The sequence below is a fragment of the Pteropus alecto genome, unplaced genomic scaffold, assembly GCF_000325575.1.
Source record: "Pteropus alecto unplaced genomic scaffold, ASM32557v1 scaffold137, whole genome shotgun sequence".
NCBI classification, from domain to species: Eukaryota; Metazoa; Chordata; class Mammalia; order Chiroptera; family Pteropodidae; genus Pteropus; species Pteropus alecto.
Window position 1 is genome coordinate 4,522,594 of NW_006440135.1, and position 17,389 is coordinate 4,539,982.

Consider the following 17,389-nt stretch of genomic DNA (forward strand, 5'->3'; position numbering starts at 1 on the left):
CCCTCCCCCGGGAGAGCTGCTTTACCCAGCCTGAAAATCACTGCGCAAATGGCAACGGCCCCTGCTCTCCCGCCCACTCCCAAGAGCTTCGGGAACACTGACCACGCGTCAGGGATCTGGAGACAGACAAGAGGACGAAAAGCTTACGTCTGGCTGCCAGGCAGTGACCAGCATTGGGGACACAGAACTGGCCCCAGGTTTCTGGGAATCAGCTGCGGGCACAAGGCCAGCCAGAGCCTGCTCTCCAAGCCCGGAGCTCTTTACCGCCCGAACGTGCGGAGGGCCTTTCTACTGAGGAGCTTCTGGGACAGCCTGAGAGGCCGAGCGACAGAAGGCCTGGGCCAGGGCAGAGAAAGTCACTTCAGCTGGGACGCCCCTCACCCCCACCACCACGGCTTACCACGCGAAAGCCCCACGAGCACGAGGACACAGTGGTAATGGACGTGTCCTTGGGCCTCCGGGGGCAAGCCCACCATAGGAGTGCTGCTGTGTGGGACAGCCGTGTCCTGCGCCTGGCCAGGGTGGTGACAGCAAGGCCTGGCTGCTCGCCCCACAGAGCTGGGGCTGAGGGCACCAGCCCAATAAGCTTTTGGCACAAACGCTCGGCCAGGGTGACAGGCACCAGTCACAGAGTGCAGGTCTCCAGGGTAGAGCCAGTGCGGTCAAATTCCCGCCTCCCCCAAGCAGCACGGGTAGTGCCCGCTCCATAAGGATGGCCACCGGGAGGTCACAGCCCTGATCCGGCAGGAAGGGCGGGCTGGGCGGCACCCTGCCTGCAGAGCTGCAACCCCACAGCAAGCGTGCGAATCCACAGGCTGCACCCCCCAGGCAGACGGGAAAGGCCTGCGCACATCCCCGTCCCCCTCCCTGCCCTCCTTCAGCCCAGACGGCGAGACAGAGACAGACTGCATGTGCCGAGGGACGACGGCCAGGCCCTACGCATGAGCAGGCTCTGACCCGTGACCTGAAGCAACTGGCCGGGGAGCCAGGCCGCCATGTCCGGATCCCAGTGCATGGAAACAACTTCCAGCTAAAGAGGTGACAAACACCAAAAAAAAAAGTGCATCCCAAAGCTGCACAGACCTCGGAACCGCGACTGACCACGACACCCACTCACCTCCCTGGCGCTGCCTGAGCGGCGGGGCTCCTGCTCCTCTGGCCACGACGCCTCTGAGCGAGACGAGTCCCTCCGGCTGCTGCCCGCAGTGCTGCTCAGCCCGCTCAGGCTCTCCCCAGGGCCGCTCGGCCACGCCCGGTCTACAGGGGCCTGGAGCCGCCCGCCAGGCAGCCTTCGCTTCCTGCACTTTTCGGCAGCAGGCAAAGGGGTTAACACGGTCTGCGCTGACAAACTCGACTTCTGAGAAGATGGGGTTGAGTCCTCGCCGTCTGTGGAGCCTGTGACGGGGAGAACAGAGGTGGCGTCAGGCCGAGTACTCTGGGCAGTGATGGGCATTGCACTTAAAAAGGTGTGTGCGTGTGAGTGCGCGTGTTGCCACCCATGGAAAATCCGTCAGTGATGAGACTGAAGTCTTAACACACCCATCACCTAGTTACTGCAGTTTTCCTGCCAGAACTACACATAAGCAAGGTGAGTCAGGTAAGTAAAAGCCTAAAATCGGGACACTAGAGAGACACCACGACGTGCTGCTACAGGAGACACCTGGGCCCCTCTTCCCAAGGACGCGGCCCCACATCTGTGGAGCCACTTCTCCGGTGGCCTTGCACCGAGCCCCGCACGGGGAGGAGGTGAGGGTCACACCTTGGCGCCCCGGGCCCTGCCCACTGTGGACCAGGGCCTAGAAGGCAGGCTCTCCCTGGGCCCAGGGCCACCCTCACTGCTCCCCTGTTAAGGCCTCAGAGCCCTGGGAACCCCACTGCCTGCCCCGCATGCCCCACAGGGCTGGGCCCAGGGCCACCGTCCCGCCCAGGCCTCTGGCCCGCGTTCCCGCACTGCGCTGCCGCCCCCGTGGCTCCTTGGGCAGAGCCAGGCCCGGACTCACCAGCAAACGGGGCCTCGTGCGCTCAGGACCGGCAGGAACAACAGCTCCGCCTGTCCGCCCAGGTCAGACACGCAGGACGCGCTCCTCCCCCAGCTCCGTCTATCACCACACTCCACCCAGTCCCTCTGCCTCCCGCTGGGACCCTCCCACTCGCCCTGCATGATCCCGTCAGTCACGCCAGCCGCTTCACCCCGGCCTGGGGACAGACACGGACCATGCACTGCCACACCATCTCATGCTGACCTGTGACCTGTGCTTACCTTTCTCTCCACTCTGTGCCACAGCCTGTGCATGAGCCCACCCTCCAGGAACCAGCAGAGAAGCCACCCTAGGGGTCACCCCACAACAGTCGATTCTGAACGCCTTAACCCTCAAGGATGCAGCAGACAGAAAGATCGAGAAATTGTTCTGGCTCATAGAGTCTGACGAGACTTGACAATTAAATATGCTGTGAGCACCTGGACGGGACCCTGGACCACAGGGAAACGATGTTGTTGGAATACCTGGTGAGGTGTGGATGCTCCATCTGTGGCGGAGTCCCTTTCCTAATCTAGGGAGTGACATGCTAGTTAGGAAAGTGTCCCTGTCCCCAGGAAACCGTGCTAGAATGTTTAGGACAGGATATTCTGCTCCAAAAGGTTCCAAAAAGAACAATGTCCAGGGCAGTGTGCACACATGCGGGGACAGACACAGACACATCCACGCACATTCATATGGACACACGTACACACAGACATGCCCTCGCATACACATGGACACACGTGCATACACGTGCGGACACATACATCCACGCATAGACATGCACACGCACGCACATCGACGCACATCCATGCATGTAGACACATCCATGCATACACATGGACCTACGCACATGCACATACAGGGGGACACATACGTATATACGCAGACAAGGGACACAGGTGCACACATGCACAGATACACACACATGTATACACACAGGCACATCCATGCATGCACAGGGACACGTGCACATAAGCACGGATACGCACATACATATATGCATGTGTACATGCACGGACACTGCATGCAGGTGTGCAAACACGTGTACGCATTTACCACTCCCAGAGACACGCACACATACACGGGGAGCGGCCCAGGGCCGACGTGGGCAATGCCGATGGGGTGGTCTGGATGAGACTGACGTGAAGGCTCCCTGTCCTGCTGCGGCAGCCCTTCCAGGTTCACTCAGAAGTCACAGGGACTGCAGGTCACTAAAGAGGTCTAAGCCTCGAGCACATGTGTCTGTGAACAGAGATGAAATGATGGTGCGGACCAGCCTGAAAGGCCCAGGAAGGCGCAAGGCTCCCACACGTCGGGAAGTTCTCTGCCTCTGCGGCCGCACAGGGACACCCAACACTGAATCAGCTTGGTACTTAACGCCTCATCTTCAACTTTTCAAATGTAGCTGCTGTTGCAGGCTGAGCCCGTGCATTTAGAGGACAGTGTGTGTGAGGACAGAACAGCACCAAAGCACTGAGAAGAGGGCTCTAAAATACGACGCGTTACAAATTTCAACCTACCGAGTTCTTTCGTAAGCACTTCAGGGAATTCCAAAAACAAGCAAGTATCATAAAGAGCAGAGAATTTCATAGTAACGGCAAACATGGTGAAACATGCACCTGCTTCAGGAGTCGATGGCGAGGGCATGAGATTACCTGGGTGTGGGATGAGGTGCACGTGCGGCCCCGGGGCGCGGTGAGCCCCGGGCTGGTCTCTGGGCTGCTGTCCATGGTGCTGGCCTGGAGGCCACGGCTCTGGAACGCACCCTCTGGAGCTGCCCCTTCTCTGCTCACGGCCCCTCTTCACGGAGTCCCCGCACTGGTGCTGCGCCGACTGAGGACTCAACGGACATCTGGATTCTACTTGAGGAACATTTAAAAAGTTTTAGTTCATTAAAAGTTACATCTTAAGCTTCTGACAGTGTATGATATTAAATAAGGAAAAGGTAGCTGAGTGGGTCAATAATGCCACAGCCGCCCGTCATGAAGAGCAACAGTCACTGCGAACAGAGCTGCAGGCAGCGGCTGACACTGCCCGGCGCATGACTCACTACCAGCTGAGGAGTCCAGACAGCCTGCTGGTTGGGCAGACGGGACCATCAGTGAAGCCGGACCCAGAGACAGACTCGGGCCAACTGAATTAACAAATGTGCCGAGGCTACTAAATGAGAAAAGTCTTTCCTACAAAAGGCAGCAGCACAACCGGTCACATAGCATTAAGTGGGGGCCGAGCTGACTCATCTCACACCACGCCCACAAAGCCACTGCAAGGCTAGGTCAAAGACAGAGCTCCCACAGCCCCGGACGGCCACACCTACGGGAAAGAATCTTCGTGACACGGAGCAGAAGACTGCAGGGCACAAAAAAGCAGGAATCACGTAAAAAAAAAATGAACTGGACTTCACTGAAATTAAAACATCTGCCCTTTGAAGCACTAAGAAAATGAAAGGTAAGCGTCAGAATGGGAGAAAATTTGCAGCTCTTCTATCTGAGAAAGGGTTTTATCAAAAACCACAGAGTAGTCCCACGACACTATACCACAAAAAGGGGAGTAGAAATGCCTCAGGACATACGAATGGCCCACAAGCACGTGAAGAGATTCTCATCACGGGTCTTTAGGAAAATGCAAATCAAAAGCGTCATGACACACTAGTACAGACCCGACGACCAGCCAGAATTAACACGGCCGACGATACCAAGAGCTGGCGAGGCGCCCGAAGAGCAGAGGTCCTCGTGCCAGCAGGTGGATCCTGGGATTTCAGCCAAAACTTACACCTCAACCTGTCACGAGCTGTCAGAGACTCATCATGGATGAAGAAATGGAGCTCGAGCCTGCGCACAGCGCCAATGGAAAGCGAGCCCCTGGCGAGGCCCTCGAAGGAGCACGTGCAGGGCGAAGCCCGCGCCGTGTCCCAGTGTGAAGCTCGCAACATGGCAGCTGGAGCTCTCGGCGCTCCCTGCAGCTAGCACGCAGCCCCGCGGGGCGGATGTGGATGCCAGCTCCCCTAGGCGCAGGGCACGTCGCTTTCACGTCCATGAGACACGACACTCCCTCCCTGTCACTGTGATGGCTGACCGAGCGCTAGCACCTCACCCAACTGGACACATCGACCTCCCTTCGTGATGTTACCCGAGTTACTGACGCCTGCAGCAGGCAGGGCTTCGTGAATGGTCTGCATTTAAAGACAACTTTTCTGAAAGGCGCGCTGCGCGTATGGGCGCCAGGCTGGGCCGCTGGCCCTCGGGGGCAGCAGCAGCAGCGCACCTTGGGGACCGTGGAAGTCGGACTCGCGCTCCTTCTGGCTGGAGCTCCCAGGAGGGTTGCTCAAGCCCCACTCGCACTCGGCAATGAGGTTCAGGACCGCCTCGTCATCCGCGTCCATGACCAGGCACTTCTTGGCTGAGGGGTCGGTACACTTGGCTCTGGAGGGACACGGTCTGCAAAGAAAAGCCGACTCAGTGCTGCGCCCAGCCGGGGCCCCAGCCCGCAGGCGCCGTGAGGGAGGCTGCATGGCCGCAGGCTGCAGGCCCTCAGGACAGGTGGCAGCTGCAACTGCAGATGAATGGCTCTTGTGCCCCAACTGAGTGCAGTGAGGACCGACTCAGCAGGACAACTGACGACGTGTGATGTCACCGAGCCGCCCAGCACGTGCAGAGCCCCCTGGGACTTGTTCGAGCACGGAAGTTCGGAAAGCCCCGCTTCTCCCAGCGTGTCACAGGGCGGGACGTGCAACCAGGAAAGGTAAAGGATGCGGTGTCCCGCGTTTCTAGTTTTACAGTAAGTGACTAAAATGAGAGGTGTTTTAGATGACCTCCCCCACTTCCAGCAGTGACCCTCCATGCAAACGTGAGTGCACTCAAAGAGGACCTCATTTGCCAAACAGGTAGTTTAAGAAATCATTCTTCATAATAATCCTCAATCACATGCTATGAATACTGATCCAACAGCCAACCATATGTGAGGAAGTCAGGAATATCTACTACTTCCTGTGACTGAGAGGTTTCCAGATCCCTGTATAAAGCAGGGGACTCGGATTCTCCTGCTGGGTCTCCCCACAGACACCTGACATCTGACATGTTTCAGCCCCTTGGGCCTCCACTGCCACCTCAGGATGGTAAGGAGGTTGCCCAGATCATCTCTCAGGTCCTTTGGACTCCAAACTCTGTGATGATTCAGTCTTGAGATTATCAAGAGCGGGTAAACCACAGAACATTGCTAAAACAAAGATAAAGAAGAGACAAGTAAACAGGAGACACCCCCATGTTCATGGACCAGAAGACTCAACTCTGCTAACGTGGCAACACCATCCCAGTGACCTATGGAGCCAGTGCCGCCTCTGTCAGAGTCCCCACCATGTTTCTGCAGAAATAGAAACACCTCCCTCAAATGCACCTGGAATCTCAGGAGACTCCAAATAGCCAAAACAGTCTTGAAAAAGCAGAGAAAGCATTAGAACCAGACTCAGATATGGCAGAAATGCTGGAATTATCAGACCAGGATTTAAAACAACTACGAGTAATAATGCTGAGGGCTCTACTGCAAAAAGCAGATTAATGTGCAAAGCACAGGTGGGAAATATAAGCAGAAAGATGGAAAGTCTAAGAAAGAATCAAAAACAAATGCTAGAGATCAAAACACTGTAAGTCATTAGCAGAGTGGACACGGCTGAGGAAAGAATCCCTGAGCTCAAGGAAATGCCAAGAGACGCGTCTAAAACTGAGAAGCAAAGGGAACGAAGGCTAAAAAACAAAATAGAATACTCTAGAATTGTGAGACAACTATAAAGAGTAACACGTGCATAACGAGAACATCAGAAAGAGAGACGAACAGAAAAAATATTTGATAAAGACTAAAAATTCCTCAAATGAGTGTCCAAAACCAAACCAAGCTCCAGGAAGCTAAGGAATACTGGCAGGATAAATGGCAAAAAACCACTTCGAGGAATATCAGATACAAACTGGAGAATGTCAAAGACAAAGAGAAAAATCTTGAAATATGCCAGATGAGAAAAAAACACTTTACCTACAGAGGAACAGAGATAAGATCACATCTGACTTCTCATCAACCATGCAAGCAAGAAAAAAGTGGAGTGAAATATTAAAAGTGTACGAGAAAAAACTAGGCCATCCGGAATTTCATATCCTGCAAAATTATTCTTCAAAAATGAACGAGAAAGACTTTCTCACATAAACAAAAATCGAGGGAATGTCTTACCAGTAGTCCTGCCTTGTAAGAAATGTTATTAGAACTTCCTTAGAGGGAAGGAGAGTGATGTACGTCAGAAACCTGGACCCTCAGAGAGAAAAGAAGAGCGCTGGAGAAGAAACCAGTGAAGGTTAAACAAAACTTTTATTTTTTTTAAATTCTCAATTGCTCTAACAGATAACTGTTGGAAATAATAATAGCAACTATTATGTATGCCTGTACACGTGCACGTGTGCACATATACAATTATATATGCCCGTGCACGTGTGCGAATACAGTTACATATGCACGTGTGTGCGTATACGCATGCTCGCGTGCATCTGTGCAGTTACATGTGCGCGTGTGCGTGTATACGCACGCTCACGTACATGTGCGCACATATAGTTACATGTGCCCATGCACGTGTGTGTATACGCATGCTCACGGGCATGTGCGCACATACAGTTACATGTGCCCGTGCACGTGTGCACGTATATGCATGCTCACGTGCATGTGCACACATGCAGTTACATGTGCCCGTGCATGCGTACACACATGCACATGTATGTGCACACATAGTTACACGTGCCTGTGCCCGTGTGTGTACACACGTGCTCACGTGCATGTGCGCATATAGTTACATGTGCCCGTGTATACGCATGCTCACATGCATGTGCGCACATATACAGTTACATGTGCCCGTGCCCATGTATACGCATGCTCACGTGCATGTGCGCACAAAGTTACATGTGCACGTGTGCGTGTACACGCATGCTCACGTGCAGGGAGATGAACGACGGTAACGACGCAGGGACAGGAAAGAGGAATCAGGAGTATTTTGTTACTGTGATACAGTGTTACTTGAAAGTGGACTTGGATTAGTCGTGAATGTATACTGAGTATTATAGATCGACCACTAAAAAAAGTAAAAAATATAACTGGTATGCGAAGAAAGGAGAAATAGAATCATATAAAATGCTCATTTAAAAATCACAAAAGTAAGAAAAAGAGCAGAAGAGAAGACCAGGACCAAGGACTATGAGCGGAAAACACGAACAAATCCACACATGTTCACCGACTATATCAATGATCACTTTAAACATCAATGATCTGATCACACTGGTTGCAAGACAAAGGTCAGAGCGGCTCAAACAGCAAGTCCCAAACACGTGTTGTCTACGAGACGCCCTCTTAACTCTAAAGATATCTATATATGCTTTGAAAGTAGAGATGGAGACAGACACAGCAGGCCGACCCCAGTCAGAAGAGCTGGAGCAGCGACACCAACCCCAGGTAGAGCAGACTCTGAACGAGGAATGTCGTCAGGGGAAAGAGGGCAGCACGGTACGATGACGGGGTCACGGCGCCTGGACGGGCGTCTCCGCTGTGTGCACGCCCAACAACGGAGGGTCAGACTGCAAGAGACGGGACTGACGGGGCCGTGAGGAGAAGGGCGAACCCAGCAGCGCGTCGGAGACTGGGATGCGCCTCGGACACGGCAGGCCCGGCAGGCAGGGAATCAGGGCGCACACCTGAGCCCCGCGGCACCGGCGGCGCCTTGGCTCGAACGGACGTCACAGACTACTTGTCCGGCAACAGCAGGAAGTGCATTCTCAAGCCCACGTGGAACCCCCACCAAGACGGACCACATTCTGAGCCACGAAACAGATTTTCGCATGAAGAACAGAAATCACGTGATGTCTACTCTCGACTACAATGAACTTATACTGGTGACAAGCGACAGACAGACCCCGGAACATCCCGAACACTTGAAGATTAAACAACGTATTTCTAAATAACACATGGGTAAAAGAAGAAATCTCAAGAAAAATTAAAAAATATTTTGAGCTGAATGAAAAAGAAAATATATCTTATCAAATCGTGTGGGATGCAGCGAATGCGATGTTAGAGGGGAATTTAGAGCATTTAATGCACATGTTAGGAAAAAAACAGTAAGATCTAGCACCAAAAATCCGAGATTCTATCTTAGAAAACTAGAAAAAGAACAAATTAAATTCAAAGTAAGCAGAAGAAATAAAAATTAGAGCAGAAATCAATGAAATTGAAACAGGACATCAATAAAGAGATATCAACAAAGCCAAAAGCTAGTTCTTTGAAAAGTTCAACGAAATGTAAAAACATCTATGCCAGGTTAACACAAATCACTAATACCAGAAATCAAAGAGGGGGCACCACTGAAGATCCCACAGACATTAAAAGGATGACAAAGAAATACCACAAACAACTTTGTGCCCACAGATCTGATAATCTAGATGAACAGACCGGCTTCTGGAAAGACACGACATTCAAAAACTCACACAAGAGAAATGAATAATCTGCATAGACTTATATTTATTATAGATGTATATATATTGAATCAACAATTAATAACCTTCCAAAACACCAGGTCCGGATGGGATCACTGGTGAATTCTACCAAACTCTTAAAGAAATACCAATTCTCTACAATCTCGTCTGGAGAAGCAGAGGGAACACTTCCTAACTCATTCTACGAGGCCAACATCATCTTAACACCAGAACCAGCACAGACAATAGAAGAAAACTATTATATATCATGAACACAGATACAAAAATCTTCACCAAAGTATTAGCAAATTGAATCCAACAATACATAAAAAGAATTATACACCATGACCAAGGGGGAGTTATTCCAGGTATACAGGCTGGTTCAACACGTGGAAATCAATTGACGTAATCTCTCACATCAACAGGCTAAAGATTAAAATCACAAAATAGATGCAGAAAAGTGTTTGCCAAAATCTAGCCCCCATCCATGGCAAAAATGGTCAGCAAACTAAGAATAGAACTTCCTCAGCATGATTTAAAAAACCCTACAAAAAACGACAAGTAACACCACACGTGGTGGTGAGGGATGAGATGCTAAGACTGGACACAAGGAAAGGGTGTCCCTCTCCCCACTCGGACATCACATCGAAGTCCCAGCTCATGCAATAAAACAAGGAAAGAACATAAAAGATATACAGACTGGGAAGGAAGAAACAAGATCGTCTCTGTTCACAGATGGCATGATCATCTATGCAGAAATCCCAAAGAATCAACGAGAAAAAGAAACAAAAAGCTCTCCTGGAACTAATAAGTGATTATGCCAAGGTTACAAAATGCAAGATATCATATCGCACTGTGTTCCCCCAAAGAGAGATGCTGAAGCCCCAAATTCCTGTCCCTCATTGTAAAGAGGGTCTTTCCGAGGTAATCGAGTTATGACGAACCAGCAAGGTGGCCCTAATCCAATGTGACTGGTGTCCTTATGGAAAGGGGAGATCTGGACACAGAAACAAACGCACGGAGCGGGGAGCCTGTGAAGACAGGGGGAGAGGGGGGCTACGGCGCAGAACCTGGACGAGGAGCACTGCGAGCATCTTTAAAATAGAGTCAAAGGACTAAACGAATGGAGAGTCCACCTTCATGAATAAGAAGACTCAATACTGCCAAGACGTCAGTTCCTCCCGACTGGACCTGTAAATTCGGCGCAAGTCCCACCAAAACCCCAGCGCGGTATTTTGCGGACACTGACGAACTGATTCCGAAGTCCGTTTGGGGGCGAGACCTAGAACTGGCAACTCCGTGCTGAAGGGGAAGAACCAAGTCGGGGGGCTGACACCCCGGACTCACAGCCGCACACGAAGGAAGGGCCTGGGGAGCTCTGTGGGGGTCTCATTCTCCACCCTCGTGACCTAATCACCTTCCAAAGGCCCTGTCTCCTACGCCACCACATAGGCGGTCGGGATCTCAGTGCATGAACCTGGCGGGGGGACAAACATTCAGACCATCATCTAGGGTATGAGGTGCAGCTGCCCACAGCACATAGTCTGGTACAAAATGGGGAAGTGAGGGGTGGGGGATACAGGGGACAGCTGAAGGAACAGGAGATCCCAAGGATCCGGAACGGATTTAAAGACATTAGAGTATGGGCCACCGCCTACTTTGGTAAATAAAGTTTCACGGGAACAGTTATTTAAGCATGCCTGTAGCTGTTTTCGTACTACACAAGCAGTTTAGAAGTTGAGACAGAAATCATGCGGTCTACAGAGTTAAAAATATTCACTCTCCAGCTCTTTACAAGGAGTAGGCTGACCTCCACATACGAGGAAAGTATGGAGGAGCTAAGCACATGATGTGAGGAAAAAAAGACGACTAAAAACTTCGGACGAAACAAAACAGTGCACGAGGAGCACAGACTTCCAGAGCGTCACAGGCAGGGTACGCAGTCTGGCTTCACCCTTTAGAACCAGCCACACGCAAAGCATGAAGACCGTTCATGGCTTCAGGACGTTTACGTGCCACCCACTGCGACAGTGAGTTACACATAAAGGGGCGGGGGCGGGAGGCAGCGTGGGGGCACGAACATGCTCCCATGGCCTGAGCTGAGCAGGGAGCACTGGCCACAGGGCGCTGAGCAGAGCACACAGGAGGGGCAGAGTCCACAGACGGTCACCAGGGGCTGGGGAAGATGCTCTGGCAGCCGTCAGGTCCTGCTTCAAGTGTGCACGCCCAGAAACGCAAGGTGTTTGTACTGTCTGGGGAGTGGAGGCAACTTACACAACTGCAGGAGTGGACAGTGGCTGCCCCTGAGGCAGGCGAGCAGTTGGGGGAGGGGACCTGGCAGAGGGAGGGGGCGGGGCGGGAGGAGGAGGCCAGGCGGGGAGAGGAGACCGCCACTTCTCAAGAGCCTTCGTGCTGCTTCCTTCCACACGTACCGCTTTAGTAAACGTTCTCATATTAAAAAACAACTCAGAATGTGGACGACAGAGAGTGGCCCATCCCACTGTGTCCTTGGGCCCCAGCTGGCCCCCGGCCCTCGTCCTCCCCTCTTCTCCTACATGTCTGCCCTTGAAGTGGCCATCAGCACACAAAAACTTTACACTTTTTAGTTAACACAGAGCTCTGTAGCTTTACAACGTGCAAGCCTGACATCTTCTCTCCACGTGCAAATACCACTCACATCCGTACCTTCCGACTCTGCGAACGGTCAGGAAGCGCTGCGTGGAATCAAGTGATTCTTCTGAAGCAAAATGCAGCCAGGATGCTTTCCGCTCGCTCTCTCTCACAGGGCGGTCATCTAGGGAGAAAATGCCACGAGACACTAGCAAGCGACGGCATGAAGCAGGTGCACCTCCTGGCACTGGGCACCAGCTGCAGAGCACACGGCACACGCCAGAGCTGCTACCGCCTGTCGGACTTCCTGTGCCCTGGCCTGACCCCGCCACGGCATCCCCCACAGCACGATGTCTGGGGGCTGCACTTGGTTTCCCAATGCGGTCTCACTGGTTCTATCAGGTCAGCATCCAGGAGATGGGGACGAGAAGCGAATGGGCCCGCCAACTGAGGACATGCTGTGGCTAAGGGGGCACCGGACGACTCCCTTCAAACAAACAGTCCTGCACCAGCTACCCTGCACTGCCACCCACTTCACCCAGGAGGGCCAGGGGCGCGGGGCCCCACACATCCCCACGGCCGGCACGGTCAGAGCACCCCAGGCTCTGCTGTGATGTGGGGGAGCACCAGCACTGCCACCGGCCACACTGCTCACAGCAAAGACGCCTCCTGGTAGGCAGGCGACTTCCTCGAGTGTGACCTCCCGAATGGACCTGTCCAGCTGGCACCCCCACAAGCTCTGCCTGCAAGCCTCTCGCACAGATCTGTCCCTTTTAGGGACGTGGCCTACTAAGCCCAGGTGGTGGCTCGCCCTAAGTCTCTCATCCATGTCACCTGGGAAGGGTGTGGCACCATGAACTTCTAGCCCTGTATCCTCGCAGGTGGATACAAAACCAGAAAAATCCAGCTGTCCAGCTGGGCCTGAGACGATGCCCAGGGGCCACGCTCAGAACCAGGAAGTTCAGGAAGGTGCCCAAAGCGAAGCCAGAAAGTGAAGCTAGGAAGTAAAGCCGGGATGAGACCGAGCAGCCCGGCCCACACTGTGCTCTTGGCTTCCCCGGCATTTATCTGTGGCCACAGGGCTCCCGCCACCTTCCAGGGTGGCTCTCTTGCAAGATCTTTCCTATGACACAGAGACTCATGCCATCGGAGCAGAAAGTCAACAGCACGGTCAACCTGAGGGCACAAACGCCACCAGGGCCCCCTGAGCAGGCAGGAGCATGGCACCTACCCAGCTGTCTGAGCTTCGGGAGCAGGCGCACGACAAAGAGGCGGTAATCCGGCTCGTTCTTCACCACGGGGTTCAGCCGGAAGTCCACGTCGGCGAGCTCCTTCAAGGAGTGCAGCCGAAACACCTCGGCCAGCAAGGAGATGCAGTTGTAGTAGAGGTTGAGGCTTTCCAGCGCGGCCAGGTACTGAATGCCCTGTGCACAGGACAAAATGCTGTACTGGTTCATGCTTTTAAAAATACATAGGAAGATGGGCCATCAGTACAAACTGATGAACCAACTTAACAAACGCACTTGCAATGACACGTACCAGGAAGAGCACAGGCGGGACGTGCTCTCCTACATGTGTTCCTGCCTTGCACACAGTGACATGGCTGAGTAGGGCAGTTTGCAATAGTCGCAACTATGAGGACAGTTGGTATCTCCTGTGTCCTCAGCGTGCGCCCATCTAAGTGATTTACACAACTTCATTCGGTCGCATGCAGCCCCACAGGTAGGCACTGTGCCCGCTCCCACTTCACAGAAGACTGCGGCTTGGGGTGAGAGATGTGCCAGCACTGGGCGCAGCTTGGGCTGGAACTCGCCTGTGACTGTGAGCCGGCTCCTGCCGCCATGTGAGGGGCACCGGAAAGTCTCAAGTTCCAGGGCAGTGACGTTCTGCCTTTGTCAGACAAGAGCCCCGTCTCATGCAGCCCTGAGCACTGCTCACACAGCCTCCCACTTGCCAGCACGTGGGTGACTGCTCACTCATCACCAGGGCTGGCCCCTGCGGGGTCAGGCCCACTGCAGCAGGCCGGCACCTGGGGCCCTGCGATTCAAGGGCTTGCGGCCACCAAGTCAGACTATGACGTGAAGTGCAGAAACTGGATGAAAAACACAGCTGACGACGGGATGGAGAGTGATGGGCACGTTAGTCTTTTGGGCCTTTTTTCCTTTTAAGATACAACCATCTTCATCAGAGTTGACTTGTGGTCGTCAAAGCGGTGTAAAGCTACGTGATGCGTGAGACATCTAGCTCACAGTAAAGGCAAGAAAAACGACACAGCACCGAAATCGCTGTCAAGTATTATAGTCATGGCTAGAAAACAAACTGCGTTTTTAACTATAAATGTACTATATACTGCTACTAAAATCAATAAGTTGTCTTTGAAGAAACAAATCTAAAACTTACCTCTAGACTAACCAAGGAGTTGCGTGAGAGATCTAAAGATTTTAGACCCGTTAAACTCATCAAAGAATTTCCTAGGTGAGTAATCTTTTCTTGGTAAGTTCCAGGAATAGATAATGACCGAAGTTCAGCTAAGAATAGAAAATTATAAGATTTCAATCTTATTTTTTACTGAAAATAAATTACTGTCATAAAAAGCAACATATAGTAACCTTATAACCTGAAGTCACAAAAATAATGCAACTCGCTCGAGGTTTGAATATGAATATTAAAAGCACAAGAACTGCATTTAAAGTTTTAGCTTATGTTCACCTCCAAAACGTCGCCAAGCCCACGCCTGCAGCTCACCCGGCCGCCTCTCTCTTCAACACCCTGTCACCAGGACACCCTCCTGGCCGGGCTCCCGCTTCCACTGCGGGCCGCCTGGCCCCATCGCCTGTGAGGCCTCCAGGCAGGGATCACTGCTTAGCAACCCGGCCACTCCGTGCCCATTACACGCGAAGGCAGGCTGCATGCTCTGTGCGCCAAATGCCTCTGCATGGCACACCCAATAAGTAGCCATTAAATAAATGCCGCTACAAAAATAAGATTCGGTAACCAAAGAGACAGTTTGGATCTCTAGACACCAATGCTTTCCAAGGAACGCTTATGTTTTAAAACACATGTCAATTAAATCTGAAATTGGTTTGCAGGCTTCTAGTCCCCACTTATTATCTTAAAAACCCTAGACATCAGTATACAAAACAAACACCAGATAACTCTGAAGGGTGGGAGCACAAGGCCAACTACCTAGAGACCTCAAGATAATGGTCGAGCAGTCAATGTCCGGGGTTAATTTGGGGTCTTGTTTGCTTGTTTGGTCTCCTGATACATCCTCATCCGAGTGCCAAAGAAGCTGGCAACCCAGAAATGCCAGTGGACAGTGACCAAAAAATAAGGGTAAGTCTGCTGTCCACAGTTAAAGGACCGGGCGCGGGGGAAGGGGGGGCAGCCTTGCAGGACAGGCCCCGGACACCACCAGCCCCTCTCCAGCCTAACACCAAGAAAAACAAATGCACTTCATACACCTGGCCTTGCACAGTGCCCAGCACAGGGGCCATGTGAGCGGGTCCTGACTACTGTCCTGGCCTGGCTGGAATGAGGTGGCCCGCAGGCATCTGCAGAGCCCACATGTGTGACAGGGGCCCGGCGACTGCCTCGGCAACAAGGCAGTGCCCAGCTGGTGCCAGCAATGAGTAACAAGATTTAAATAAAAAGCAGTGTCATCGTTAACATCTAAAATGTCCAAGATACAATAAAAAATGACCAAGAACTAGTAAAATCTCAATTTGAATGAGAAAAACAATCAACAGACATCAATATTGACATGTCAGAATTATCTAACAAGGATTTTAAAGCAACCTTTATAAAAATAAATTAAGTGAGAAATTACAAATACTCTCGAACAAATGAAAATGTAGGAAGCCTTGGCAAAGAGAGAGAAGATATAAAGAAACAGAAATTTCAGACATAAAAAATAACTAAAACAAAAAATCACAGAACTCTATAACAGAATGGCGATGACAGAGGAAAAAAATTCAAAGAGTAAAGATAGACTGACCAAAATTGTCCTATCCAACCAACAGAAAGAAAATATTTTTTAAAAAAAGAAAAGAGCTTCAGGGGCCTGTGGGAGGAACAGGGATCTAAGATTCGAGTTATTGGGTCCCACTTACAATTCCCAGAAGAGAAAGGTAGTATGGCTAAAAATGAAAAATTAAAGAAACAAAGTCTGAAAATTCCCCAAATTTGGCAAAAGATATAAACCTACATATTCAATTAGTTGAAAAAACCCCAACCCAACAGAATACAGGCAAAAAAGGCCATGCCCTGAACACATCGGAATCAAACTTCCGAAAACCTAAAACAATGAAAGGATCTCAAAAGCAACCAGAGAAAAAAGGCATCGCCCCTGGGAAGAACAATTCCCGTGGCAGGGGATGACCCAGGGACAAGGCGGGCCCGAAAAGTGCCGAAAGAAAAGAACTTTCGACCCAGAACTGTATCCACCAGAAACGGCCTTCAGGGCCGAAGGCGAAATGAAAGTACTCTAGAATGAACACCAAGGGAATTTGTCACCAGCACACCTGTCCTAAGGTAATTGCTCAAGGTGGTCAAACAGAAAGGAAAGATAAAAGAAGGAAACCTAGAATGAAAAAAAAAAATGGAATAAGTAAAGGTGGGCAAATGCGTTTCCTTCGGAGTTATTTAAAATGTTAGATGCCTATCCAATATATATCATGAATGCAGCTCTCAAAGCACATACAGGAAATAATCAACACAACTAAATTGTAAAGCGGGTGATAACGAAACCTAGATGGTGGTGAGGGCTCTGCGTGTCGCTGGAGATGACAAATGTCCACACATGCAGACCGCAATGTGTAAGGCAACTACCAAAGAAGCTATACCAAGAGAGATGCTCAGAATTGGAAAACTAAAAATTATTCAACAGAAAGGCAGAAAAAAAGAAACAAAAGAAGAAAAAAAGAAAACGACATACTTAAACCCTACTATATTGATAATTACTACAAAGGTAAGTGGTCTAAACACACGATAAAAAGCAGAGATGGGCAGAGTGGAGTAAAATGAGCAACCATACACTGTACAAGAAACTGATTTCAAACGTAATAAGGTAGGTTAAAACATTAAGTACTAAGTGGATGGGAAAAGAGACTGCCCTGCAAACGCCAATCGAATGAAAGCTGGAGTGGCTATACTCACATCAGACAAAGCAGATGCCTCAACATAGAAAATTATCAGGGACATAGGAACACTACGTAAGCTACAAGGGTGACTCCAACAAGAAGGCCTCCTGCCCCCGCCCCCCACCCC

At 51.2% G+C, this 17,389-nt stretch overlaps 1 protein-coding gene across 5 annotated transcripts in view; it reads right to left on the reverse strand.

The window, feature by feature from the left end:
- Window positions 1–17,368, reverse strand: part of CEP72 (centrosomal protein 72) — a 29,633-nt gene extending 12,265 nt beyond the window's left edge. Inside the window, exons 1-6 of one of the 5 annotated variants that reach the window (XM_025050496.1) lie at window positions 14,522–17,368; window positions 13,353–13,545; window positions 12,197–12,305; window positions 5,286–5,458; window positions 3,677–3,880; window positions 1,118–1,395 (exon numbers count right to left, since the gene is read on the reverse strand). In XM_025050496.1, the coding sequence (XP_024906264.1) occupies window positions 1,118–1,395; window positions 3,677–3,880; window positions 5,286–5,458; window positions 12,197–12,305; window positions 13,353–13,545; window positions 14,522–14,581 (1,017 nt within the window). In that variant the 5' untranslated portion in view covers window positions 14,582–17,368. Of the gene's footprint in view, window positions 1–1,117; window positions 1,396–2,260; window positions 3,091–3,676; window positions 3,884–5,285; window positions 5,459–12,196; window positions 12,306–13,352; window positions 13,580–14,521 lie in introns of those variants that run through there. The other 4 variants (XM_025050495.1, XM_025050497.1, XM_025050498.1 and 1 more) reach the window with 4 other exon arrangements.
- Between the last annotated feature and the right edge of the window lie 21 nt (window positions 17,369–17,389).